Here is a 25,796-nt window from a genome sequence, read left to right on the forward strand (position 1 = left end):
CATTTGGCCCTTTTTTTAATAGTTTCTGTTTCTCTGCTGAGGCTCCCCATCTGTTCCTTCGTTTGGCACACACTTTAGTGGGAGTCCCCAACCGTATTTGTAAAAGCTGCTCATTGTGAGGCCAAGTCACCTCAAGGTGGGTTCCCACTGCCCCGTTTCCTTCTTCCCTTGACTATGACTCACTTTTTCTTGTTTCTTTGCAAGTTGGATGCTTTTTTTTATCGGACGCTGGACAGTCTGAATGATTTATGACGAGGACTCTGGGTCTGACTCTCTCTCCTGAAGAGGAATATTTGTTCTGACAGTTAGCTTGGTCGGCTGGACCCAGACTTCACACTGCATCTTCCCTGCCGTGGGCAGCAGCCGAAATGGCTGCTAAATTAAGTTTCCAGCTGCTTTTTTTTTTTTTTTTTTTTTTTGCTGGAAACCTTAGGGACTTCCCTGCGTTTCATGGTCAACCCGGGATTTAGGTGGATTATATAAGCAGATTCAGGTCTGTGGGTCCCTCCCCGCCAGCATTCCCCTCCTAACTTTCTGGGCTGTTCTCTCAGCCCCAGCTTCTTTCCTCTGACACCTCAAGCCAGTGAGAGTGCAGCTTTTCGCGTGGATGAAGATGTGCCCTCAGCAAAGGACAACAAACTCTCCAGTCCCATCCACGGTGAGCGCCCCTCGAAGAAACGGCAGGTTCCTGCGGGTGGGAGAGATGACTCTCTTTCCCTTCTTTGTACTCACGGAGCGAACAAGACCACAAGACTGAGACACCGGGAGTACACCCAGGTGGCTCCCCAGACACACGTCCACCACCATAACCTCGGCTGTTTCTCTTCCTCAAAACCAATAAAGACAAAGCACAGTCATTCACACGGGGTCCATTTTCACGCACCACATTCACCTCTTCTAATTCACTCTGGGCGCTGAGGTTAAAAATAGGCAGCCAGAAACAGGAGACGAAGAGCTGTGTTCCGGCATCTGAACTTGGGACAGAAAAATCTCAAAAATGCAGACACCATCACCTCTCTCCATTCCACAAAATGTCTGTTGCCCACAGCCGGCTGAAGGCTGCGGACATGAAGGTAGGGGTCACGCCTGTAACAGCCTAACTTCACCCTTGAGTCATGAGGGCCCTCACCATCCTGCTCTCCGCACTTACAGTGCTTTGCACTTATGAAAATACTCTCCAACCATTATTTAATTCAGGCCAATGAACACTAAGAAACATAGGTTCCTGCATATTATATGAAGTCATAAAACGGTAACACTAAAATTTCGTCCTGTGCGTGTTCCACGTTAGGGGAGAAGGAGAAGTAAAAGAAACAGCAAAGAAGTGGGTTTTTTTTAAAATGAAAACAAGTAATGAAAAGGAGTCTGTATGTATTTACATGCGTAGCTGAATCGCTGTACTGTACGCCGGAAACTAACACTACATTGTAAGCCACCTGCACTTCAATTTTAAAAGAGAAGGAAAAAAATGAAAACACAATCACAAAGCAAAATTAAACACATCTGTTAAACTCAGCAATTAAGCTGAAGAGACTATCAGACTGGAGGGTTTAATCAACACTCTTCCTAAGAAGAGCTCTGTGCCAGGAGGTGGCGTTAGGGCCCGGGGGATGCAGAGAAGACAGAGGAGCCAGCGAGGTCTGTCCCAGTCCAGCTGGGGAGACGGTCGGGGCAGAAGGTATGTCTGAGACGCAGACGCCTCTAGAATAAGGGAGTGTTCTTTGCGTGGGTGGCAAGCTCTGGTCCCAAGAGTTTTCTGTTCCTTTGGCCGATGCTGGCACGGAAATTCCACATGTGCGCTGCTAACTCTTAGCGAAGGCGTCGCCCCCAGGAACAGGGTAGGGGACAGGCTGCAGGTCTCAGCGCCTGCTCAGGCAGATTAGCCTGTGCTGTGACCGGCCGGGCCCAGTGCGTCTGACGGCCGTGGCTGCTGACGGACACAGCCGGCGGGTGTGGGCTGGCGGGGAGGGGAGGGGTGCAAAATCAGGTCCCGGCGAGTCTGAGTGTCCCGGAGCGCAGCGCGGTGACCTGGAGGTGAGCCTGGCGGCGGAGGACCCGGGCCTCTGTTTCCTCCCGCGATACGAGCTTGACGGACGTCCAGCTGTGCCCTGGACCTCAGAATCGGAGCCAGCCCCCTCCCCCCGCCACGGCCCCCCGCACACTGCCCTGCGGGGGAGGGGCAAGGAGGTCGCGCCTGCCCATCCGGGCCTGATGCACTTGACCCAACCCCCAGCCCAACCTCCCACAGTCCTTGAGAAGGACCCAAGACCCTGCAAAGCCGGAAAGAGCCTCTGAATTGCCCCGGTGCGAGCCCACCGCGTCAGGTTGCTCCGACTTCATCCCGATTCTCTCCACACCATCTCGTGGACACACAGAGCCTCGTCTTCAGGTTCCAAGTTGTCAGAGGCTGCGCTTCACGGAGAAACTCCATGTCCCGGCGCACTGAGCCGGCTGCGCACAACCGCTCCCGGTCAACGCTGGACCACAGGGCTGGCGCCCCCTTCTCCCGCAGCTCAGGCTGGAGCACCCCTGGTCTCCCGCCATAGGAACTTGACTCTCCCGAGAGTGACCCTGAGAGGGGAAGCGGTCAGGCGAGTCCAAGGTGCCGGTTTCCTGCTCTACAACTCTGGGTGGGAGGACCTAAGCCTCAGTTTCCCCATCTGCAAACCGCAAGGAAGTCCAACCTCCTGGGAGGGTCGTCGGAAGGATGAGCCAAAACGTGGCGACCCGCGCAGGCCTAGCATGCAGCAGGTGCTCAGTAAGTGACCGGCGCGCCCCCCTAGACGGTGGGAGGGGGTGCAGTGGGAGGACACTGAGCCCAGGACCACGCGCAGTACACGGAGGCCGTCAGCCCCGCACAGCCAGACGCTCTGAAACACAGCAGATGAGACAGGTGCAGCCGGGCGTCGGCACTGATTTGTCTTCCGAGGGTGTCAGAGAGGGCAAGGTGGCCCCCCTCTGCCCAGCTGTCCAGGAGAGAGTGGAAGACGCTGTGAACGAAGCAGTCCTGGACTGTGGCAGGGACGCGGCCACCCACACCCACGTGAGCCCATGCCACAGCGAGCCCTCAGTGCCCCCTTCAGCGGGACGCCGCGGCCTCTCCAGCCCCAAGGCCACGTTCCCGGGGGGCAACCTCCCTTCTGGCCTCCTATGCACCTCGTCCTTTCACTCCCGCTGTTTTCCAAAAGGCAGCTGCGCCGACAGACGCTACATCCTGACCATCATCTTGGTCCTCATGGTGGCCGGGGAGCCTCGAGGGGGGCCCGAGCGCGGCCTGCTGCCCTCCCGAGAGGGCAGGACCCGCCTCCCTCACCTCCCGCAGTCACCCCGCGGCCCCCGGCCGCCCCGAAGCCTCGCCTGCCTGCCCCGATTTTGTTACAGAAAGTCAGCTGCTCAGAGAGCCCCTGAGTCCCCGCTCGGCCGCCTTAGGAACATCAGACAAAAGCAAACAATCTCTCCACTTCTGCCTCTGGCAAGCCTGTGTTTACGGTGGACATGAGACATCGCCACCCACAGGCGCGACGTGCATCCTGGCCCCGGGCGTCCGACGCTGGGGAGCAGGCACCTAGCCTCCGGTGACTGGTTGCTAGGAAACCAAATCGGACGTCTCCTGACCTCCGTCCACACCAGTCAGTGGGGGCGGCAGAGAGGGTGGGCCTGGAGGAGCCGGCTGTGCGCTGTGTGGTCTGCACGTGGGGACAGACGGACAGGCAAGGCACCGCTTACACAAAGGAGGGCGGCCTCACGTGCCCTTGGCAGACCCTCGCCCCAGCACACGAGGAAGGGGTTTCTCTCCCCACAGGTGGGGAAAGCAGGGGCCAGAGAGGGCAAGGTGGCCCCCCAAGGTCGCATTCGGGAGCACAGCTAGACAAGCTGTGGCCTCCAGATTCCCAACGGGGGCTCGGCTCGCCCGGCAGTGCCTCCTGTGTTTCCTGCCAGGACACCCTCTCTTCCAGGGATTCTTGCTCAGCAGTAGAGGGATCTCCCATCCTCCAGACCTGGTCACAAGGATGAGGATGGCTCTGGGTTTCCATCCTTCCTGTGTCAGGTCAAGTGTGCTGTGTGACCTCAGGCAAATCACACACCCTCTCTGAGCTTAACTGCCTCAACTACAAAATGGGGGTAGGACCACTCAGCTGGCAGTGTCGTTGTGAAGGCTGAGGTGATGGGGTCAAACTCAGGCCCAGGGTCTGGCACCAAGGGGGACCTACTGAGCTGTACCTGGAGCCACTGCTTGGATCCTCAGTATAGGAGGAGAGAATGTTCAGGACTTTGCTCCCCTGGGCACATCCTCTGTGTCACAATGTGGAGGGCCAAGCTCAAGTTATCTGCTTTTCCTGTGCTCTGTCCCCTTCGGGTGACCCTCATGGGGAGCTCATCTCTGGGGCAGGAAGACAGTGACAACACAGTGACAGATAACCCTGGTGGACTTTTTAATTTCCTGGGGAAGGGCCACCTCATTCAACCTGGTGGGGTTGGTGATGCCTCCTTGGAGGAGGTAACCTCTGGGTGGGTTTTGTAGTATGAATAAGAGTTCGGCAACCACTACAGCAGATATTTTGTACATGACGGGATTTTTTACAGTAAAATCTGGCACGTTATGTTTATTCTCTTCTTTTTAAGCAATTATTTCTCAAGCGCCACTGTGTGTCAAATCGGTGTTGAACACATGGGACGTACCGTAAAGAGGGCTGAGTCTTCATCGTCACGGGTCCCGGAAGGCAGTACCAGGAGAATGACCTGGAGAGGCCCTTACTGGACGGAGTAAACCCGTCCTCCTGCCCACAGCCCAGCTGGCCCTGCCCTCTGCTTGGAAACAGCAAATGAATGTGCACATCCCTCCACATGGGCCCCCTTACCCTGCAGAGACTGTGCTAAATCAGACCACAGCATCGCTGTGACAGCCTTGGCCCTGAAAGGACCTGAGTTTAACTAGGCATTAAAAATAAAAACTCGTGTAAGTCTGTGCCGGATCTGCTGACCTGCACCATGTGGATATTCAGCGGGACAGAGTGGCAGCGGGGCCCCTGCTCTGCGTTCATTCCGAAGGGCCCCTGTGCTCGTTCTAGCACAGGGAACGAACAGACTTCTTGCCCACAGGGCGAGGGGTCAGGGTTTCGAGGTCATTGAAGCCCTGGGCCCCCATAGTAGCCAGGGCCTTTTGGGACAGCTCAGGCGCAAGGAACAAGGGGCCAAAGTGTCCCAGGAGGGCAGGGCAGGGAGCCTCAGAGCCGCAGGGAGCGGAGCCGGGGGCTGTCGGTTCCATGGGCTGCAGCCAGCTGCTTCTAGAACCAGGAGAGAGAGGTGCTCTGAGCCTGTTTACCGGGCAGCCTGTGTGGGTGGGCTGCCTTCAGCCCAGCCACCCTGCAGCCAGCTCCGGGCAGAGACCACAGGGGCGGGAGAGCCAGGCCAGGGGTCCAGGGCCACCTGCTCCACCACTGGGCTGCACGTACAGGGTGACTCTGGGGCCAGGACTGCCGCCCTCGGTTCCTGAGAAACAGACACAGCTGAGACCCAGACTCTCCTAGGACCCCGGCCCCGAGTAAGGCAGTGGCTTGCCCGGTGGGGACGGGGGCAGGTTTTCCCCACATGTGCGGGTCTCCCTGAGTGACAGTGAACTTCCACGCAAGGCAGCGTGAACGCGAGGGAACGTGGGAGAGCTTTTAAGAGCTTTCTTTGCAGCTGGGAGCGGCGGGCAGGCATGGTCGCTGGGGTGGGGGTGAGTCTCTCCCTCGCGTGAGGGTCACAGTCAGGCAGAGGGACTGTTCCTCGCGCCCTGCAGTAAGGGGCCGGTGCCCTCCCAGCAAGCGGCTGCCCCCCAAACCTGTGCACCCCCACCTCACGCCCCAGGGACACAGAAGACCAGCTCCAAGAAGACGCCCAAATCCCCCTGAAGGCAGCCTCGCGACTCGGGAAATTTCCACATTTTGTGCAGCTTAAAAAAATTACCCAGACGATGCTAACGTGACACATTTAAAGCTGCGAAGGTCATTTTACGATGCAGTAAAGCACACGGCTATACGTTCCCGGATAAATCACATTCCCTGCTGTGTCGCGACCACATGTGTTTAAGCCTGAGAAGCACTTCAGTTTCAAGGACAGAGAGACCGGTGGCCAGGAGCAGGCTCCTCGACCGCAGACCGTGGCTCCGTCCAGCTGGAAGGGGTCCACGGACCGCCGGGGCGGACGCCTTCCCCCGGAGCAGGGCTGAGCGCCGCCGTGCGAGCCGCGCGGGGCCGGGATGCACGCGCCTCTGCGGCCACTTGGCCTGCACAACGCTCCCTCTTGAAGCAGCAGAGACGGCAAACCCTCTCTCGACGCCAGGCGCCCCACCCTGAGGCCCAGCCCGGCTGGGGGTCCCTGCGGGCCTTCCGAGATGTGGTCCTCCCCATGACTGCCACAGAGCCTGAATGACTCTGGTTTCTTGCAAACACCACACGGTGTCTCAAACCTGCCACACCTCCACAGGGTGCAGGAGGCCTCGTCTGAGGCGGGAGCTCGGGGTCTGGGGCAGGTTGCCCCACCACCACCACTCCCTACAGCCCCTCTCGCGGGCATCGCGCCCTGCCAGGCCTTTGCAAGGCTGCTCCCCCTGCTGGGACGCCAGCTCGTGGGCTCCAAGACCCGGATGTCACTTCTTCCGAGAAGTCTTCCCTGATTTCTGAGCTGGCTGTCACCCGGCCCCACTCTGGGCTCCCACGGTGAACTGTATCATGCACGTTGGTCTTCTGTGTGCAAGTCTGGCTCCCAGTCCTGGGTGGGGGGCACCCCCAGTGCAGGCACCTAACCCCAGGCCCGCCCAGGAGTTGGGCAGGTCTGAGAACCAAGGAGCAGCTCCAGGCTCCCGGGAGCACCCGGAATGCAGCAGGGGGCCACAGGGAGGGGCAGGCCGTTGTCTCACCGGCAGTTCAAAACCAGGCCTCGCACTTTGGGCTCAGTTTGCCTGATAACGCGTTTTTTAAGTGGCAACATTTTGTGTTAATTTTTTCGAGCAGCTGCTCTATTATCTGATTATACATTATTCAGTGATCTCGCAAGGGAGCTTAGAGCACCTGAGGGCAGAATCTCAGTCCAGAATCAGCCACTCAAGCCCGGGGCTCTGCCCTGCTCCCGGAGTGCTGTCTGGATCAAGACCTGGGCTGCCCGCAGGGGCCAGAGGACGGGCGGCGCCTACACGCTGCAAAAGGGACGCTCAGCGGCTCCAGTCCCGACGCTGTGCTGAAACATGCGCCAGGCTAGACACTGCTTTGGATACAACGGGTTAAGTGAAAATACATTCGTAAAATTCACTTCTCCTGTTTCTTTCTCTCTTAAATGTGGCTACAAGAGAACTTACAACCACCCAGGCGGCCCGTATTGGACAGCACTGCTGTAGCCACTTGGGAACTGCAGAGGCCACATTCCTGGTAGAATGGGAGGCCGGGACCCCCGTCCCTGCCTGGGAGCTCACGGTGTGCCCGCTGGGCACCGTGCTATGCCAGTGCCACCGCGAACCCTCCCGCAGACACCGACATGGGTGTTACACACAGGGAAACCAGGGTGCGGAGCCTGGGTGACCCGCTGGAGGCCACACGGTGGGACATGCCAGAGCCCGGGCGCCAGGTCTGCCCAGAGACGCCCGCAGCCGCTTGGGGAACAAGGCAGACTCTCGCGCGCAGCCTGGTCGGTGCGCCGGCTTTAGGGGTGGGCCCTCAGCGTGGGGCAGCACCTGTGTGGGCTGCGGCTGCAGGGCCCTCAGTAGCCCTCCGGGGTGACACTGGGGCGGTGAGGGCTGGAGACTCCCCGGTAGGAGCAGCCCCTCCAGGGAGTATCCTGAGAGGGGCCCGTGTGGGAGACGCACGCCTCTCCTCCGGGGACGCCCGCGCTCGCCCCTCTGGCCACCCCCGCCTCCCGCTGCGCAGAACCCCGGGTCCCGGGAGGCAGGGGCGCGCCTCCTTCCCCTTGACAGTTCCAGCTCCTGGTCTCGAGCTGACACGGAAAGTGCGGAGTAACCAGTTGGCGGCTGAACACACGCAACGACTGACTGGCTGGCTGGCTGAACGGAAGCGTTCTTCAGGCCTGCGCACCTGGCGGTCCCTCACTGGCGACCCAGATGCCCCCAGGCTCCCACGAGGTGGGTGAGCCACGTGTGGAACGAGTGTGTGACCTTCCCCCAAGCAGCTGCAGGACGCCGGAGGTCTGGGAGACGCCCCTAGAAACACAAGGTGATCATCATTCCTGACGCCCAGCCGAAGCCCAAGGGAAGAATTAGCCACTTCTGCCGGAAACGTCGCTCCCGCGCTCCCCGCTGCTGCCTGGCCTCAGCCCCAGGCCACTGCCCCGGCTCCAGCCTTTAGGAGCCACCGCTGCGTTCCCTCACCCGCAGAGGCCGGGTAAGAAGTGACATTTCTGTTTCCGTCTTGTAAATTGCCATAATGGATAAATATTAATCTCAAGTCCGCAGAGACAGGATGCTGGGAAATCCTGATTTTCAGTGAAAGGAGAAGGGGGGAGCATGAAAAATTTATTAAAATGGAGCCTCTGGGACCAAACCACAAGTTAAAGGCTCAAATTCATTCCCCTTCCCTATAATCTATGATTTAGGTTTGCAAAGCTGCAGTCATGAGGAACTCACTGGATTAAGGAGGCTCACTCTTAAGGTCACGGAATAACATTACTGAACTGGGCAAAGCCACACATCGCCCGGCTGGCTTCTCCGTGCGAGAGGAATGTACGTTTTGGTTTGAGAGGTCGGTCACGACCGAGACAGGCAGAGAAGGGGGAAACGGGCCCCCTGGGGCCGCCGCGTCAGTAACTGCCCAGGATTCTTCAAAACTGAATGTGCAGCGCACGCCACTGGGGACAGGCAGCGGCCCGGGGATGGCAGCAAAGTGGGGCCAGGGCGTTTCACGCCAGGTCCGGGCGCACAAAGCCGGCGCGGTCCCGGTCCTCCTGGAGCTCAGCTTCTGCTGACCACTGAGGCGTGTTTCCGGAGGGCACAGACCCCCCACCCTCAGCTCGGTGACTTAGGAGAAATGGCAGATCAGGGCCTCACATCCAGCACTGGGCAGGGGGTTCCCCTGACTCCGGGGGGCACTGACTGCCTGGTGGGGGGGTGAGGGCACAGAGTCTGCCACTCGCTAGCTGGGTGACGTGGGCCAGCAGCTCCCCTCTGGAGGCCTCAGTTTCCTTATCTGTAAAGTGGGGGCACAAGGAGATGGCGGGGGTGGGTGGGGCTGTAAACAGAAGTCCCAGCAGGGCCCAGCCCCATGAACGCTCTGTAAGCACCGCCCACATCACTGCCATCATCACCTGGGGGGCGCTGTTAGGCCGTGTGCACAAGGTGAGTACTGCTAGGGGCCGAAGATGGCCGGGGCAGGGGGTGACATGGAGATGCAGGCCAGCCTACGGCAGACAGACCTTCCCCACCCGATCCCAGAGCATCCCATCAACAACCCAAGGCCAAACAGGTGTGTGGCGGCTCGGCGGTGCATGGGGGGTGGGATGCTGGCCAGACCAGTGGAGTACAGGGTCTTCCCGAAGCAGGGGACACTTAGGCCTGGAGTTGGCAGACCAGGGCTGGCAAGGTGGAAAACGCCAGGAAGGGAGGGTGGGAGGCAGCTCCAGCCCTGCGCTCAGCACGCAAGGGGGCGGCAGGTGGGCTGGGACCCGGGCCCTCCTCCAGCTGCGCCTCTCTGGGCCTGGGTCCCCTCCCTCCCTGCAGGGTGGGTGCGCAGCCGTCACCCAGCCCCGCCCTGAGGGTCGGAGGGCATTTTCCCGACTTGTTCTCAGTCGCCCTCTTGACTGCGGGGACCGAGCTGGGTGGGCGCCAGCGTCCAGGTGGGGAGTTCCGGGCCCTGGCTGTGACGGGTGCAGGCCCCACTTCTCCCCATGGGGAGCTCTCCACCCTCCGACCCACGGTGGGGTCGGCCAGCTGTCCCAGGGAGTGGCACGCTGCACCCCGGGGCCACCCCGGGGCCCTGGCGCCAGCCCAGTGCCAGGAAGCCAGCCGGTGGCAGCTCTGCCCACTGGCCGGTGAGGCGCTTCGTTCACAGAATCACGTGAGACTGGGCCGCCAGCTTGATGTCCACGTGCTGATGCTTCAACGACTCAAATTATTTAAATGGATGGGGACCCTGCAAAGAATGTCTGCCTGGGTCCCCTACCCTGGAGGTGGCCCCCGACAAGCGGGCGGGCATCGAGCTGGAGGCCTCGCACTGCAGGGGCACAGTAAGCGCGGCTCCTCCTCCGATCCTGATCCCCAGTCTCAGTCCGTGCCGTGAGAGGGAGGCAGACAGACGGCGAGTGTTTCCAGAAGGAGCAGCCGTTTGTCCGGGAACAAAGAAACAGGAGCAAGGCCCCATTGGCAGGAAGCTCGGGAGGAGGGTCCTTGGCCTGGCCTGAAGGGCAGTGCACCAGCCAGGTCAGGAGCCACCAGGGACCACCTCATGACCTGGACAAGCCCGTCACCTCCCAGGCCTCTCCGTCCCCCTCCTGCAGGATGGGGCAGCCCCCCCCCCACCTCCCTCCCACTGCCCCTTCTAGGAGCTGCAGGCCACAGGGCCCCACCCTGGCCACAGCTGACCACGCAGAGCCCAGAGATCTCTTCTGGAAGAGCCAGGGGTTCCTGCCAGTCCCTGGGGGCTCCAGGACCCGAAGGTGAGACAGCTGGGGAGGGGTGTTCATGGCACAGAACACGGAAATCCTCAGAGAGAGGAATGGAGCAGACACAAAGCAGGCAAAGATGGGGCCACCGGGAGAAGGGGAGACGCCCAGTGGCTTCGGGTGGCCTGGCCCCTGTCTGGCCCCACGTCGGGCCACGAGGCAACCCTGAACCGCCAGCCACCTTTCTGTGGCCTGTGCTCCAGGGGCTCCTGCTTTTGGGAATGCCAGCCCCCGCTCTGAGACACAGACTCCGAGGGCCGAGCCAGCCCCACTTCCCAGCCCTCCTCACATCTGACCCGGGCAATCACAGTCAGGCCACTGGCAGATCACCCCAGACAAGCTGGGAGCCTCCTAGAATGCAGCTGAAGAACTCACCCACGAGACCCCACTAGGGCCCGCGGGAGCTGCACCGCCAGCACCCCCCAGGGGATGCCGGGCAGGACGGCCACGGCCGGCTCCCCGCACGGGGGCCGCTGTGTGCGGCCCCTCGGCCCCGGCCCCCCCTCCCGCTGCTCCTTACTCTGCCAGCTCCTCCAGGCTGCGGTAGACGTCATCATCGTTCTCCGCGGTCTCCTCCGAGGGAAAGGGCCTGCGGGAGAGGAGACGAGAGGGTGTGAGCGGGTCTCGGTGGCATCGCTGCCCCTGGCCTGCCGTCCACCACGGGCGGGCCCCTGGAGCGGGCGCCCTGCTGGGCCCTGCCCGGAGGCGTGGGCGGGCTTCTGTCTGCTCTCCCGTGGAAGGAGACCGGAGCCACATCACAGGGCTCTGTGTCACAGGACCCCCGGCGGAGGTGCGGAGAGTGAGGACACCGTGCCCAGCTCAGCCCTGGACACTGCACTGTCCGTCCCTCTCTCTAGGCCCCCACATCTCTGCTGACAAATGAAGGGGCCGGGCTGGGGACAGCAGGACGCTTCCGTCTGTGTGACTATCATGCCTGCACACATCCGAGGAACTCCAGAGACAGGGTGTGGGGCTCCCCCAGGCACCCTGGGCGTGCAGCACGGGAACCTGCCTCCAGGAGACAGCAGGTGGGCCACCAGTGCTCTTATGCACAGCCCTGCCCGTGGGGGGACAGCTGTCCGCACCCCAGGTCTCTCTGGCCGTAAGAGCACGTCTGCTCATATGTGGGTAGAGCTGGCCTCTTGAACACCAGGCGGGGGGCCTGGAGGCGAGCCGACCTCCTCGGCCAGCATCGCCGAGGTCCTGCACCCTCCCTCTTCCAGCTGTGCTCCCATCAGCCTGACGGGCAGCATCGCACCCCCTGGGGGCTGGACAGACATGCCAATTCTCAGGCCCCATCCCAGGCCCAGGGGGCTCAGGATTGCCAAGGGTGGAGCCCAGGAATCGGGCTTTTCATAAGGCTGGGGTGACTCCTTCACGTGCTGGCCCCTGCTGTAAAGCCCTGCGCTCTGAAGTCCCTCGGGCGGGTCTACCTGCCCCGCTCTGCCAGGGGCTCCCTGAGAGACCTGGGTAGCAATGTCCTTCTGTGTAAGGTTGTCCGTGGGGAGGTCTCTAAGGTCCTTCTTGCCTCCAGGGCCCTGAGAGCCCAGACTTGGCCTCAACATCCTTGTGGCTGGCTCGGACCCTTCCCAGAGCAGGGGAATCCAAGGTTAGGGGCACAGGCTTGAGGAGGCAGAGTGGGGCAGGGCTATGTCTTGTCAGATGTTGAAAACAGGTCAGCATGCTGGGACACACTCAAGACAAAAGTAACTGTCTCCATTTAGAGCTCCATTTAGAATTTCTAATAATGAGGGAGCATCTGTGTTCTGCTTTATGATCCGAAACCTTCCATTTTCCGGCTCAGGGTGTCAGCAAATCCACGGCATGCACACCACCTCTCGCTCTGGATGTGCCCCGGCAGACATCACTAATCAACTGCCTACTCCTACCCTCGAAGCCCAGTTCTTAACACAGGGCTCTCCCCCTCAAGCAGACCAGGCACTCAGAGGAAACGCACCTGCTCTGCAAGTGAGCTAGGGCAGAGGGAAGGAGAGGAAAGGTTTTGGAGTGAGGCACACCCAGGCGGACCTGACTCCTAGGTCCTAGGAGATCAAAGTGACCCCTTACGCTGGGCTGCTGTGAAGACTCGCTGAAAACGAGGCCCCAAAGTGGGAGCTGCTACTTATTATTTCTGTGCATCCTCCTCCTCCAGACTAATTACCATGACCCAAGAAAATCAACTTTTGGTGCCTCATTAGAGCCTGAGAGCCCGGTGTCCAGAATATTTCAGGGTCTTATTTCCTTCCAGACAAATAGAAAGTTAGGGTTCGCTAAAACAAGACAGAGTAGTCGTTTCAAAACATTTTGTCTCTTTTTAAAAAAAGAAATTGATCTTGTGTGTGTGTGATTTCCCTATAATTTCCCTTCTCTGTGTCTCTGTCAGTGTCTTGGTTTACACCTCTTTTCATCTCCTTCATCTGTCCTACCCGACCGAGATGAAACAGGAATGTTAAAGTCAGGAGAATTACCCCGCTGCCCACAAAACCCTTCCTGCTTTTGTTCCAACACCCCTACTGGGGGCTACAAATCCCCTCGAGAACGAAGCTGCAAATCCAATTAATTTCTGCCATCGCCAAACAAAGACAGGCTACAGCCGGAGTGGGGAGGAGCGGACGGGGGGACCGCCTGTCAGGGATGTCGTGGAGCCTCGCACCCTGGCTGCTGGGACGGGAATGCAGGGGGTGAGGAGGCCGTGCCAACCATCTGGCCTCCCTCTGCTCCCCTGTCCTGTCCCCACTGCCCCGGGCCCACTCTACCTAAGCCTCTGTACCTGCTCTTCCTCCGCCTTCAGCCCCCCCCTGCCCCATTCACCCAGGTCCCGCTCTACCTCATGTGGGAAGATGCGGCCACTCTCTCAGCCTGGGTCCACTTCTGCCTAGCAGAGTCCACATTAGAGAGGCATGGATGGATAGATGGCAGACAGACGGGTGGGTGGATGGATAGACGGATGGATGGATGGATGGATGTACGAACGGATGGATGGACAGATGGACAGGGGGATGGATGAGTGGGTGGACGGATGGATGGGTGGTTGGATGGACGGATGGATGTCTGGGAGGACAGGTGGGTGGGAGGGGTGGACTTTGTGGGCTGATGGACAGATGAATGAGATGAGTGAGTGAGCCAGTAGGGGGCAGGGGTGGGAGGATGGGTGGGTGGGTGAACTAGTTGGGGAATGGATGAGGGGACAGATACACGGGTGTCAGATGTTCTCAAGCTGTTCACTCCCCCCAGACAACAACAAACGGCCGTCCTGAATAAGACACGAGGAAGCATCTTCAAGACGTGCTTATGAGAAACCACACAGCGGTACCCAAGTCAGCCTGAGCTGTGACTTGACGACACCGACCCTGACTTAACACTGGGGGAGCATATTTGCACAGAGGGCGTTTGAGCAGTTTCCGGGGCCACATTCCAGCTGTAACTTCCAGCCCGGCAGGGGCTGGACCAGGTGTGACTCTGTGGTCACTCTGGCTCCCTCCTTCTGTCGCAGGCACCAGCTGATCGCCCAGACCCACTATGCAGCTCCCCCCCAAGCCCCTCTCCCTGGCTCAACAGGACATCCAGACGCTCCTGGTGCAGTTAACTTGCTCTTTAAGAGAAGGGGATGAGAATCAAGTGTGGTGAAACCGCACAGAAACGCCCGTGGGTCAGACACCAGAGGGCAGTCATCCAGGTCCCCAGGGCGTGGGAGGGGTTCCTCTCGTCCCATCAGACCTTCATGAGGACGCATTTCCTCGAGCCTGGCTTCTGGGAAGCCAAGCTTCCCGCTTTCCCCACTTAGGGAATTAAGGGGATGCCCGAGCAGGAAGCGGAAAAGCTGTGAAGAAATTGCCAGCAGAGCCCACGCACTGGGCAGCAAGAAATCCACCCTGGCCAGACTCCTCACTCGTCCTCCCAGGGCGGGGCGAGAGGCTCGAGCCACACTTCCACCTCCCCAACCCAAATCACGCCTCCCACTCCGAGGTCAGTTTTAGCATCCAGCTGCTGTGACTGCTGGCCGTGCGTGGGCAGGACAGCAACAGTCCCAGTGCCAGAGGCAGAGGGTCCCCAGCTAGAGGAAAAAGGCCTAAACAAAGGGCACCCTGAGTGGGCGGCTGAGACAGACCCCAGAAGAACAGAGAGGGCCGCCGTTCCCACGCCAAACCCTGCCGTCCTCCCTTCCCCCATCCATCGGGTATTTACTGGGCACCTGATCGGAGCTGGCCTGGGGGCTGCCATCCGTCACTGATCCAGGGAGAAGGCAAAGCCTGAACGTAGCCCTGGGTTCAACAAATCAGTCTCTGGTCCTTGCCCGCGGGACTTCTTGGAGAGGCTGCTAACAGCTGTGGCCTCTGAAAAGTGCCCGCTGGTGCGACTGTGCCTGTGGCCGCATGGGAAACAGACACGTGGGGAAGGGGCAGACCCGACGCTCCGGGGCCCTGGGTGGAGGTGTGAGCACAGGAGCCGTCGGACGGGGACGGGGAAGGTCCTGCGTGGCGGCAGCAGGCTTGGTTTATCAAAGACCGAAGGAGCCAGTGAGAGGAGCTCCGAGCGCAGGGGCCCCCTTGGGAGGAGGTCCCAGGCCTCCGGCTCCTGGCGGAAGGACTCGCCCAGATTCATGCTCCCTGTGCTGCGGAGGCTGCGGGGCCTGGACCCGGGGCTCCGGGGGAGCTCGACCCGCCTGTCGGCGCTGATTTACTATCTTCTGGACAGCAGCTGCCGAACCTCCCGTCTGAGTTTCACGCACTTCAAACCCAGCCCCAGCGCAGCACGCGGCGGGCCCAGCCCAGCTGCCGTCTGGCGGCGGCCGGCCCTGTGTTATTCAATCCATCCTGGAGCCCCACGGGCAGGGCCACTTCCCTGGGGGGCCCTCCACCCAGACCAAGGAGCCCCTGGTGCAAGGCAGGTACACATTTCGTTACTGCGCTGTCTGCAGAGGGCCCTGCCAGGACCCAGACCGCTGCCCCCAGGCGCCACCGTCCCCCACCCTGGCGAGCAGCCAGAGCAGAGACCCCACTGCCTCTGTCACTCTCATCTTAGGGGAGGCCTTGTGGGAGGAGCTAAGAACCAGGCCTGTGTAGATAACAGATCCAGGTTCAAACCCCAGCTCTGCTGCAGACTTGCTGTGTGACGCTGAGCAGTGCACCCTCCCTCTCTGAGCCAGCTTCCCCAGCTGTGGGATGGGGGTAATGGTAAGTGTTACGATCAAAGGAGAACACACACAAGCCAAGTCTCAGCCCAGGTCCTTGCTCCCAGCAAGTGTCCCATGAGAGCCTGGGCCACTGTCCCTCCCTTTCCCGCAGTTCACCCCAGAGCCCACCTGCAAGTCCAGGGCCTCAGACACAGGCAGTCCCCCGCCTCCCCACGGCCTCCCAGTGGGCCCACCCCGGGTTTCCACTACAGCTGTAAAGTGCCCCTCGCCCAGGGCGCCTCCAGGACCACCACCAGGTCCTCCCACCCAGTGCCTCCGGGGAAGCACGCTCCGCAAACCAACGTTCACACTCGGGAGGTAAGAAAGCTTCGGGTCCGAGTGTGGCTCCGACCGCCTAGCGGCACCCAGAGAACCTAGGGCACCGGGTTTATGTTCCCACCTCTGCTGGCGTTGCAGATGCAGGTGATCCGGGCCTGAGGCACCTCAGCTCCTCCCCGCACTTGGCACGTGCCGGGAAGAAGGCAGACTCCTGACTCATAGGAAAGCGCTCCCTGCGAAGAAGATCCGCGTTTACCGGCAGCCTTACAGAGCAGCGCCATCGGCAGACGCCCTGGTCCTCCTTGGCCACTCTGGTGCGTCCGACAGGAAAGGCGGAGCCTTGGGCTCCTGGGTTCACATACTGGAGGGGGAGACCAGCCCGTGGCCCCCCAAGAGCAGACTTGGCCTTAGAGGCCTGGGGGTGCTCAGCTCCTGGCATCTGTCCTCTGGGGGCGACCACTGGCCAGCTTGTGCAGGACCAGCGATGCAGGAATTCCAGTGCTAGCGCCGGGACAAGCCAGCCGCTCCAGTCCCGCACGCGGAGGACCGGCAGCACCTGAGAGCCCTCGGAGGTCACTCCTCTGGCCCGGACAAGCTTCCTATTCCGAAGTTGGCCTCAGAATTAGGTGCGACGCGGCTGTGGGAGGTCCTGGCACCAGGCCTGGCATGGACACCGCCACACTCAGACTCACCTCACCAGCTGTGATCAGGGGCCCAGGCAGGTGCAGGGGAGCAGAAGAGGGCGCGTGGGTGGGAGGGGTGGGGGAGCGGCTAGCCAGGGCGCCGGGCACTGGGCCACACCTCCGGTGTACCACTTTGCTGGGGAACCGGCAGCCAGGCAAACTTTAAAGTCACATCAAACCACAGCCTGAAGGCCCTGACAGGCCCGTTTAATTATTCAAAGAGCCACCTGGGTGCCGCCTGCTAATTGGCTGGGAGGCCTTGAAGCACCGGGTTTTGCTTATTAAAAGTGGCTCCCCGGCTAAATAGCCTGGCTGCCCAAACAAGCCAAAGGACCTCGTTTCTCTCCTCAGCCCACCAGGCACCCACGCAGACAGGCCATCACGCCAGGGGCTGTGCCGGGCCGTGCCCGCTTCCCACCACACCTACACTCAGCTCAGACTGAGTACGCGTTGTGCCAGAGAGGAGGGGACCCATGCCCACACCCCCAGGAAGGTCGCGTAAGGCAGAAGGGCGCGAGGATGGCCACAAAGGCCCAGGAGTAGGTGGAGGAGGGAAATCGGGAGGGCCTCCCACAGGAGGTGCCAGGGAGCTGATCTGGTGAGAAGTCTAATTGGAGCTCAGAGTTCCGGCCTGTGTCAGACAGACAGGGCTGGAATCTGCCATCTGGCTTCCTAGCCCCTGAGCTCGCCAGGGGACCTGAGTTAACGCCTCTGTAAGACGGGGACAGACCACTTGCATTTTGTGACACTTCAGGAGAAACAGTGTGGACGTGCCTCCCGCACGGCCTGGCACTAAAGGAGGTGGAGGCGAGGGTGACAGTGGACATGGTCAAGATTTAGGGGCTGCAGGAGGCAGAGGTGAGCACGTCACCTGCACACTCGGGGACGGGCAGGCTCAGAGGCTGCAGGGCCGGGTGGGGCAGGAGTCCAGTGGGGGCCAGGGCTGAGGGACAGAGTGACAGATGCCACTCAGGTGTCACCGCTAAGACCTCAAGCCAAAGTCAGCACCAAGGTAGGAAGGTTCTCGGTCTCCCTGTGTCATGTGCAGAGGCAGGCCCAGCAGACGTGTGGGTTGGGGAGGAGGTGCAGCTGGCCTCAGGCTACTGGGGGAGAGCCGAGTGAACCCCCAGGTCCCAGCCAGGCTGTCCCTGCCCTTGCCTCCAGAATCCCAGAGAGACAGAAGAGGACATGGACCTCGGGACAGGAAAGGACGGTTCCCCCTCCCCAGCTGGTCATCCGAGTGAGGGGGCGCCTGGAGCTGCTGTTGACTGACAGAGGAACGCGGTTTCTCGGCAGCTGCGAAGCTGAATATAGTTTGGTTTTCCGACAGCTTCTCAGAACGGCAGCAGTTGGGAGCAGAAAGGCCAGTGGGTCAGCAGGGCCATCTTCCCCTGGGAGCGAGGTCCAGCCTCCTGCAGCCACTCGGCTGCTTTCTTGCCCTGCCACCTTGACCTCTTCCCGGGGACACCTGCCAGGCCAAGGCGGACATCCTGGTGGCCTGCCAGGGTCCCGCCCGGACAGAATGCTCTGGAAACACCCCCTGGGGAATAGGAGGCACTACAGAGCCCGCTGTGGGCCTGCACAGAGAGGCCACACAGCCCAGGCTTCCCAGAGCCACAGCCTGAATGCCCCTTGGACAGATTCTGCTTCCAGCCCGCGGGCCAAGTTCTTGTGCATCCCCGCCTTCACCAGCAGAAAACCACAGCACACTCTGCACAAAACACTTCCGAACTGGTCACTGACAGGCCAGATCCCCTTGGCTGGGGGAACCGCACCCAAGCGCAGACAGGTCGGGCAGGGAGAGGTGGCGGCTGGGAGCACTGTAGGGTAGGGATGGATGGATGAGGGCAGGCCCGGTCCCAAGATGAAGCAGGCCGGGGGGGGCGGCTCTGCCCAAGGTTCCAGAGCCTGTCGGCCGCAGGGCAGGGTGGAGGCCACCTCCTGGCCCTCAGCTTGACACTCAGTGCCCTGACAATGGCCCCGATGCCCCAAACTGCTCCGCACCAGGGCAGCTGAGCCTGGATGGAAACCCGTGCCCTCCCACACCAGGGAACACGCTGCCCTTTCTTCTTCTCCACGACCAAGGCTGTCTGCTCCCGTCGTGCCCCTGCCAGCCCGGGACGGCCTGTAGCAGCAGAGCTCGTGACACTTCCTGACCTCCCTCTGCCCCCAGGCACCACCCGGGCTTCTCTGGGACATAGTGACAGTGGCCTGTCCGGGTTCATGTCTGGGCACAGCAGTGAGAGGCAGTAAGAAACAGACTGGGAACTTGCTGTGCCGGGTGGGCATCCAACCCACACTGCGGGCTCTGGACGGAGACCACAGGAGCAGATGGCACGGCGAGCCCGTGCTGGGAAAGGGCACCCCCCTCGTAAACACACGAAAGCTCGGAGACTCCGTGGGGCCCCTCCTCAGGGGCCCGCTCGGGGTTCTTAGAGACCACCAAGCAGCTGTGTGGCCTCAGGCAAGGACCTCCCCTCTCTGAGCCATGTCTGCCACCTCCAGACGGTGGCTGGAGGGCTGGGGTCAGAGCCAGGGGTGCTCCTCTCCCCTCCCCCGACTGCCTGCCTGTCTGCTGGGATGAAGGGTCAGCCCAGTGGCCCTTCCACCAAGTTCTAGAAAGGCCTCTGCAGGCCCCCAGGACCTGCCCACCCCTCTGTGGTGGACCCACCAGGACAGAGAAGGCAAACCTGGGCCTGCCCGCAATCACCTCCTCCCCTTGCCATCCGCTCTGGCCGTGGCAGGCATCACTAGCCGATCACATGTTCTCTCTGGCAGAGCAGGGATGGATTGAACTCCAGGGGGAAGACTGGTCTGTGGACTCCAGTTAGAGAAGCAGGCCGTCTTCTTGGGGGACCTCCAGCCGGCCCTCCTTCTCACACCTGCTGCCCAGAGGTGGGGTCAGCCCCAGGGCAGTCAGGCTGAGCCTCCACCCCTGGCTGGGGGGCACACCCACCCAGCTGAAAGGACACAACTGAAACCCAAGCCCTTCCCCTGCTTCACAGACAAGGGGTTCACAAGGCCTCAGGGTGGGGTGCCCTCAGTTTCCCCCAGTCAGTCAAGACAGATACCCACAAGACGGCGCCAAGGCTCAGAGGTGGAGACAGCTGACCGAGGAGACGAGCCAGGAAGTGGCAGGGCCAGACCTGGAGCCAGGACCACCCCCAGGAGGGCCACAGCGGGGAGGAAGCCGGGGGGGAAGGAGCCCGCGCCCCTCATCCCTGCCCAGGTGTCCGCAGCATCTTGGGCTGCAGCCCCTGGCCACCCCGTGGGACAGACCAGCCGAAGGGCCTGGGGTGTCACTCCCTGCACCGCCAGCACCGCCCGTGGCCTGTCAGGCCCCCGCTCCTCTCCCATCACAACCCCTCCTCCGAGCCTCCATCCGTCCTGGCTGCACATCCACCTCACTGGTCCTGGGCTCCACCCTGGAGGCCCTGTGGGGACGTTTCTGGACAGAATCTCCAAGGACACTGCCTTGAAGAAGCCCCCTCCCACCAGGGCTTCCCCACACACTCAGACCAGAGACCCCGCCCCCATCCTGCCCACCACTCCCAGCACGGTCTCCCTCCCGCGCCCTCCCACGTGCTCCTGTCCCCCTACAAGGCCCCCTCTATCCCACAGGGACACCAAGCACGACCCCTCCCTGAGCCTCCACTGCCCAGATCTGTCCACACGGCTCTGCTCACTCTTCGGAGGACAGAGCCAGATCGAACGCTGCCTCGTCTGGGAGGTGCCCTGACCACTGCATCTGAGCACCTCCGTCCCATCCCTCTGCCGTTCCCCCACCAGGCTCGTCCCCCTAGAGCCCGGGCCCCGAGAAGGCAGCACGCAGTAGGTGCACGTGACTGGAGACGGTCCAGGACACGAGGGGACAGCTGAGTGCCAAGGTTCCAGCACCGGGTGGCTCCGGGCTCGTGTGAGGACAGGGACAGAGCTGCCGCCCCAGACTGTGCCCTGGGGCACCTGGCTTGGCCAGTTTGGAGCAGAGAACTGGGCCGCAGTGCTTCTGGATGGCACCAGCCCCAGGTCTGGAGGCGGCCCTCAGCAGGGAGGGATGGGTACCGGCCAGCTGTCCAGCCCTGCGATTGCTCACCTTGGAGTCTTTAGGGCCGAGGGCCCAGCCAAGCCTCAGGGCTGCACTCCAGGCCTCCACTTTAATCAGAACCACTGGTGTCTCGCTGCTGCCCTCCTGGGGACGGGACATTCATTCCATCCCAACCCCGCTCCCGGGCTGCTGGGCAGAGTCCCAAGCTGGAGAGAGACGCAGGGCCCGTGGGTGCTGGAGGGCCGAGCACCCAGCCTCCCGAAGCCACCAAGCCCGCCGGAGATGGGGCCAAGGCCAGAACAGCGCCTCCGCCATGAGTGGCCCTGCATCGTGGAGGGCCGGGACCTTCAGCGCTGGGCGGGGAAGGGCCTGCCTCAGTACCCCCACCAGTGACCCCACTGAGAAAACAGAGCCTCGGCCGCCCCCAGGGTCAGCTCTGCCAGGGACTGAGGCTAGAAGGGGCCCAGAGACACCAGGGGCGGCAGATCTGTGCCCATCAGTGCTGGACCCAGGCCCCAGGACCTCGGACTCCCGCTGGGAGATGGGAGGATGGAATCCAGGTTCCACCCCCACCACCTGGGCCACCCTGGGCGAGAGGTGCCTTCCGGGGCCTCCACCTCCTCTGCAAAGTGGGGCTGAAACCCTGATTCCCAGGGTCCAGGTGAGCACTGGTGAGCCCCTCCGTGGGACAGACGTGGCCTCACGCCTGTCGCTGCTGCTGTGATGGAGGTGGGGGGACGCGGGAGGAAAGGCAGCTCTAGAAAGGCCGACGGAGCCACACAGGACACAGCCCTCAACCTCACGCCCGACTGGTCACGTGACAGCAGTGAACCCAGCTACTGCCAGGGGCCGCTTATGCCCGTGACTCTGCGCTACAGGTCTGGGCGTCGGGGACTAAGCAGAGCTACACGCGAAAGGTAAGTCAGTCACCGTGTGACATAACTTTACAAGAGTAAAGAGGCGGAAGACCGAAGATTCAGGACAGTGATCACTTCCTGGCAGGGCCGCCGGGGGCAGGACCGGGGACAGGACTGGGGATTGGTGCCCCATGAGCTAGAAGGCGGGTTCCTGAGATTTAAAAAGAATTAAAAAACTAAATAAATGAATAAATAAAAAGAGACGGGCTACTGTTTGGCACCGAGGTGCCCGGTCCACCCCGACAACAAGCATGGGTGTTGAGGAGGGACGCGACAGAGAACCATGGAGAGACGGGCGACCCAAGTGACACGGGGGGGACTGTCCCTTTACTAGCAAAGACCCTCTTCCGACCATGAGATGAGCAAGTCTCAGGCTTGTCCAAGCACCGTCTTCACACTTCGTAGCTGGATGGACCCAAGGCACCTGAGAGCCTTAGCAGACGACACCAAATCTCGCGGAGTTTCTGATTCACCAGCTGGGCAGCCTCTTTCCAGGCTGAGCCTTGGGCCGGTCCCTCCCCACCGGCCACAGTGCGGCAGAGCTCAGGGCTGCAGAGAGCACGGCTGACCTGGCCCCAGGGCTGGGCTGGGGCCCGGCTAGCGACCAGCCTCGCGGCCACACCCCCCACACCTCTGGCCGCACGGGACGTCACCTTCTGTTGCAGAGCTTTCTTGATGAGCTCACATCCCTCCACGTATGTATAAATCCCACTGCAAAACATGACAAGACCTCCTCCTCGGTCTCTGAAAACGAGCCGGTAATATGACACAGCTGCCCGATAAATGTTTGATGTGGTATTTGCTGAAGAGGCAGCCTTTGATTGCTTTGCTTGTTACAGAGTGAAGCCGTCCTGCTCCCTGGGGGCAGGGCCGGCCTGGAGGGGGCCGTGGCTCCCGTGCATGTGTACACTCAGCACCTCTATCACTGAATGTCGTGGGGACAGGGCGCCCGCCAACGAGGACACCACCATCCTTGGAAGCCCACTCTCCCACCCCTGCTCTCTGGAGGGGGTCTCCGAACCCCAACCCTCCCTGCCAGCTGCTGGCTGCCTTCTGGGTATTTAGGTCCCAGGCCGGCAGGGGCTAGAGGCTGAAGGACCCCCGCCTGGTCTCTCCCAGAGCCTGCTGCCCAGCAAAACTCAGGGCTTGAAACAACCAAAATTCATTCTCTCAGTGCTGGAGGCCAGAACTCCTAAATCGAGGTGCGGGCAGGGCCACAGGGGGCTGGAGGGGAGAAGCCCTCCGGCCTCTCCCAGCTCCCGGTGGCCCCAGACGGTCCTGGGCTTGGCAGCCTCGCTCCAGCCTCTGCCCTGCCTCCATGTCCCTCCTCTGTCCCTGGGTCCCCTCTCTGTGTGTCTCTTACAAGGAAGGACACTGGCCATTGGATTTAAGGCTGACGGGGCAAGATCTTTAGTTTAATCACATCTGCAAAGACTTTTTGCCAAAAAGCTCATATTCACAAGTTCGGGGCACATCTTTTTGGGGTCACTGCTCACCGGCTACACCCCCCAGCCATGGGTTCACCTGAGGCTCCATGGCAGGCAGTGTCCTCAGACCTCGCTTTGAGAACCATGCTCCAGCTGCTCTGCACTGGCCCTGGGCTCTGACCACAGGCGCTGACCATGGCCAAGGGAGCCTCCCCTTCAGAGACCAGGATACAGGCTCAGGGCGAAGAAGCATGCTGAAAAGCACGCCGGCAGCCCAGACCCGAGTGCCTCAGGCCAGCCCTTAACCCTGCGCCTCCGTGCTCCCCTCCTGTCCCCGCACCCTGCCCTGCACTCACCTGCCAGCGACCGGGGTCCAGTGTCCATCTCCCCCCCTGACAGTGGCCAGTTCCCGCCTGGCCCGGGGGCGAGCATCACCAGGCATGCACAGAATGAATGAATGAGTGAATGAACTGACAACTCCTGGGCCCAGGCACCACTGGTTCAGGCCCCAGTTTCCTCATGGGTAAAGTTGGGGGGGGTGTGGGAGCGCACAAAGGTCTGAAAGGCTGGGTTCTCAGCACCCCGGGCCAGGTCTCAACCCCCCAGTGTTTTCGACCAGGAGGCAGCTCACGCTCCAGGAACTTATTCAAGCAACAGCTAGCTGATCCTCTTGTCTTTGCACAGGGACACCTGTCAGGGAGGATGGACCAGCCCACATGGCACATGGCACATGGCACATGGCATCTCTCCCACCAGGATTCCGAACTTGGGTCCCCGGAGCCACCGGAGGAGTCCTGGGGAGCTGGTGTGGCCCTCGTGAGCTGTAAACTGGAGCAGACAGGTGCCCCGGACGCACACAGCCCCCAACAGCTCTGTGAGCACCGCACGTGGCTGGGGCGCCGCCAGACACTCCCTGCACTGCGGAATCAGAATCGGGAAACACACACAGCCTGCCTCCGCCCTCACAGCCTCCAGGCGGGTGCGGGCAGAACCCCCCCCCACGCAGACGAGGACGCTGAGACCCAGAGAGGCAGCTCCTCGTCTCCCATCCCTCAGTGCTGGACCCACTGAGGGCAGCGCTGTGCTGACAACGGTGAGGACGCCACCTTCTGAATCCTGACAGCCACCAGGAAGGAGCCACAACTGTGGCCCCGCTGTACCAGGGGGGCCGTGGAGCCCGGGGGGGCCGGACCCGGCATCCCACCCGCCCCCCAAGCCCGCCAGGTCACTGCCAGGTGCACGCCTGCCCCCGCAACACGCTGCCGAGGGCAGACTCCGCGCCGGGGAGCAGACGGGCCCACTGATCTCTGCCAGGCCATGGAGGCCGTGACCTGGACCACTCACAGCAGCACCGTGTGGAGACCCACCAACCGACATTCACGTGGAAGAGGACAGAGGGAGGGGGGACGGCAGGACAGGGCACGGATGGAAAGGCCGCAGGACAGATGGGTGGAGCACAGGTGGGGGAGGGGGATGGACACGTGGAAAGATGCTGGGTGGACGGACAGACGGGTGGACGGATGGATGGCCAGACACACAGCTGGATGGCTGGATGGACAAAAGGACATGCGGGCAGGTGAGGGGGGCTGTGTAGATGGAACGGAGCAAGTGTGGAGGGGACAATAACAAAACCCCATTAGCTCAGCCGAGCTCAGCTGGACGCCTGTTCTCTGTGGGCAAACTGACAGCACAGTCCAGTCCAGCCGACAAGGCCACCGAAGGTCCAGGTGTGGAGCAAAGACAGAAACCCAGCTGTGTTTTGTCTAGTGAATGCCCCCTGCCCGCCGTGGGAGCCCCAGCCGGCCGCTCAGCCCCGGCCCGGCGGGCCTCCGGCCTCTCCTGGCCGTCTCCAGCAAGAGCTAGCTCCCCGCTGCCCGGCACGAACTGGCCAGTTAAGATATTTTTAAACAAATGTGTCTCTTTCTGGCCCTCGTGCCCGCAGTGGAAGCAGCAGAGAGACGCGCCCACAGCGTTTCTTCGAAATTCTGTTCAGGGGCGGGTGACGGATTGAGAGGACGTGGCCTTCCTGGTGTCTGTGGTATAGACGGGCTCAGTCAAAGTCTACCGGCCACCGCCTGTCAGGCACGGAGCCCGCTTCTTCCCTCAGGCCTTCTGACAGCCCCACTCATAGATGGTGCCCAGGCTCAGCTGCAGGGGGTAACCACTCCGGTGTAGGGGAAGGATGCTCTGGGCCCTGGACCGTAGAGCAGTTTCAAAGGCTCCACAGTGCTGCCCAGGAGCGCCTCCTGGGGGCCAGTGTGGACAGGACACAACCTTAGTGCCGCCAAGGTCAGCGTTCGGTTCTCCCCTTTGCCCCAGGTCGGAGTCTGAAATGCGTCTTGTGGACTCCAAGGCGGGTGCCTTCCAGCGGCCCCGGGGAGGGTCTGTCCCTTGCCTTCCACATCTAAGACGACCCGCATTCCTCGGCTTGTGGCCACATCACTCCGACCTCAGCTCTGTCAGCTCATCTTCCTCAGACTTAAAATTACAGATGTAATCACATCTATAAAACCTTTATCCACAGAGAACCTTCGCCCTGTCACAGGGTCCAGAAGTTAGGAGGTGGACATATCTTTTTGGGGGGGTCCACCTTTCAGCCCACCACCCAGCCAGCTGCCCGTGGACATT

General features: G+C 61.4%; 1 protein-coding gene across 3 annotated transcripts in view; it reads right to left on the bottom strand.

Annotated features, from left to right (window-relative positions):
• VAV2 (vav guanine nucleotide exchange factor 2) overlaps positions 1-25,796 on the bottom strand; it is a 168,079-nt gene that overhangs the window by 47,106 nt on the left and 95,177 nt on the right. For all 3 annotated transcript variants that reach the window (XM_072960499.1, XM_072960498.1, XM_072960497.1), the window contains exon 4: positions 11,165-11,233. In XM_072960499.1, the coding sequence (XP_072816600.1) occupies positions 11,165-11,233 (69 nt within the window). The remainder of the gene's footprint in view (positions 1-11,164; positions 11,234-25,796) is intronic.

This window comes from Vicugna pacos, chromosome 4 (assembly GCF_048564905.1).
Source record: "Vicugna pacos chromosome 4, VicPac4, whole genome shotgun sequence".
NCBI lineage: Eukaryota > Metazoa > Chordata > Mammalia > Artiodactyla > Camelidae > Vicugna > Vicugna pacos.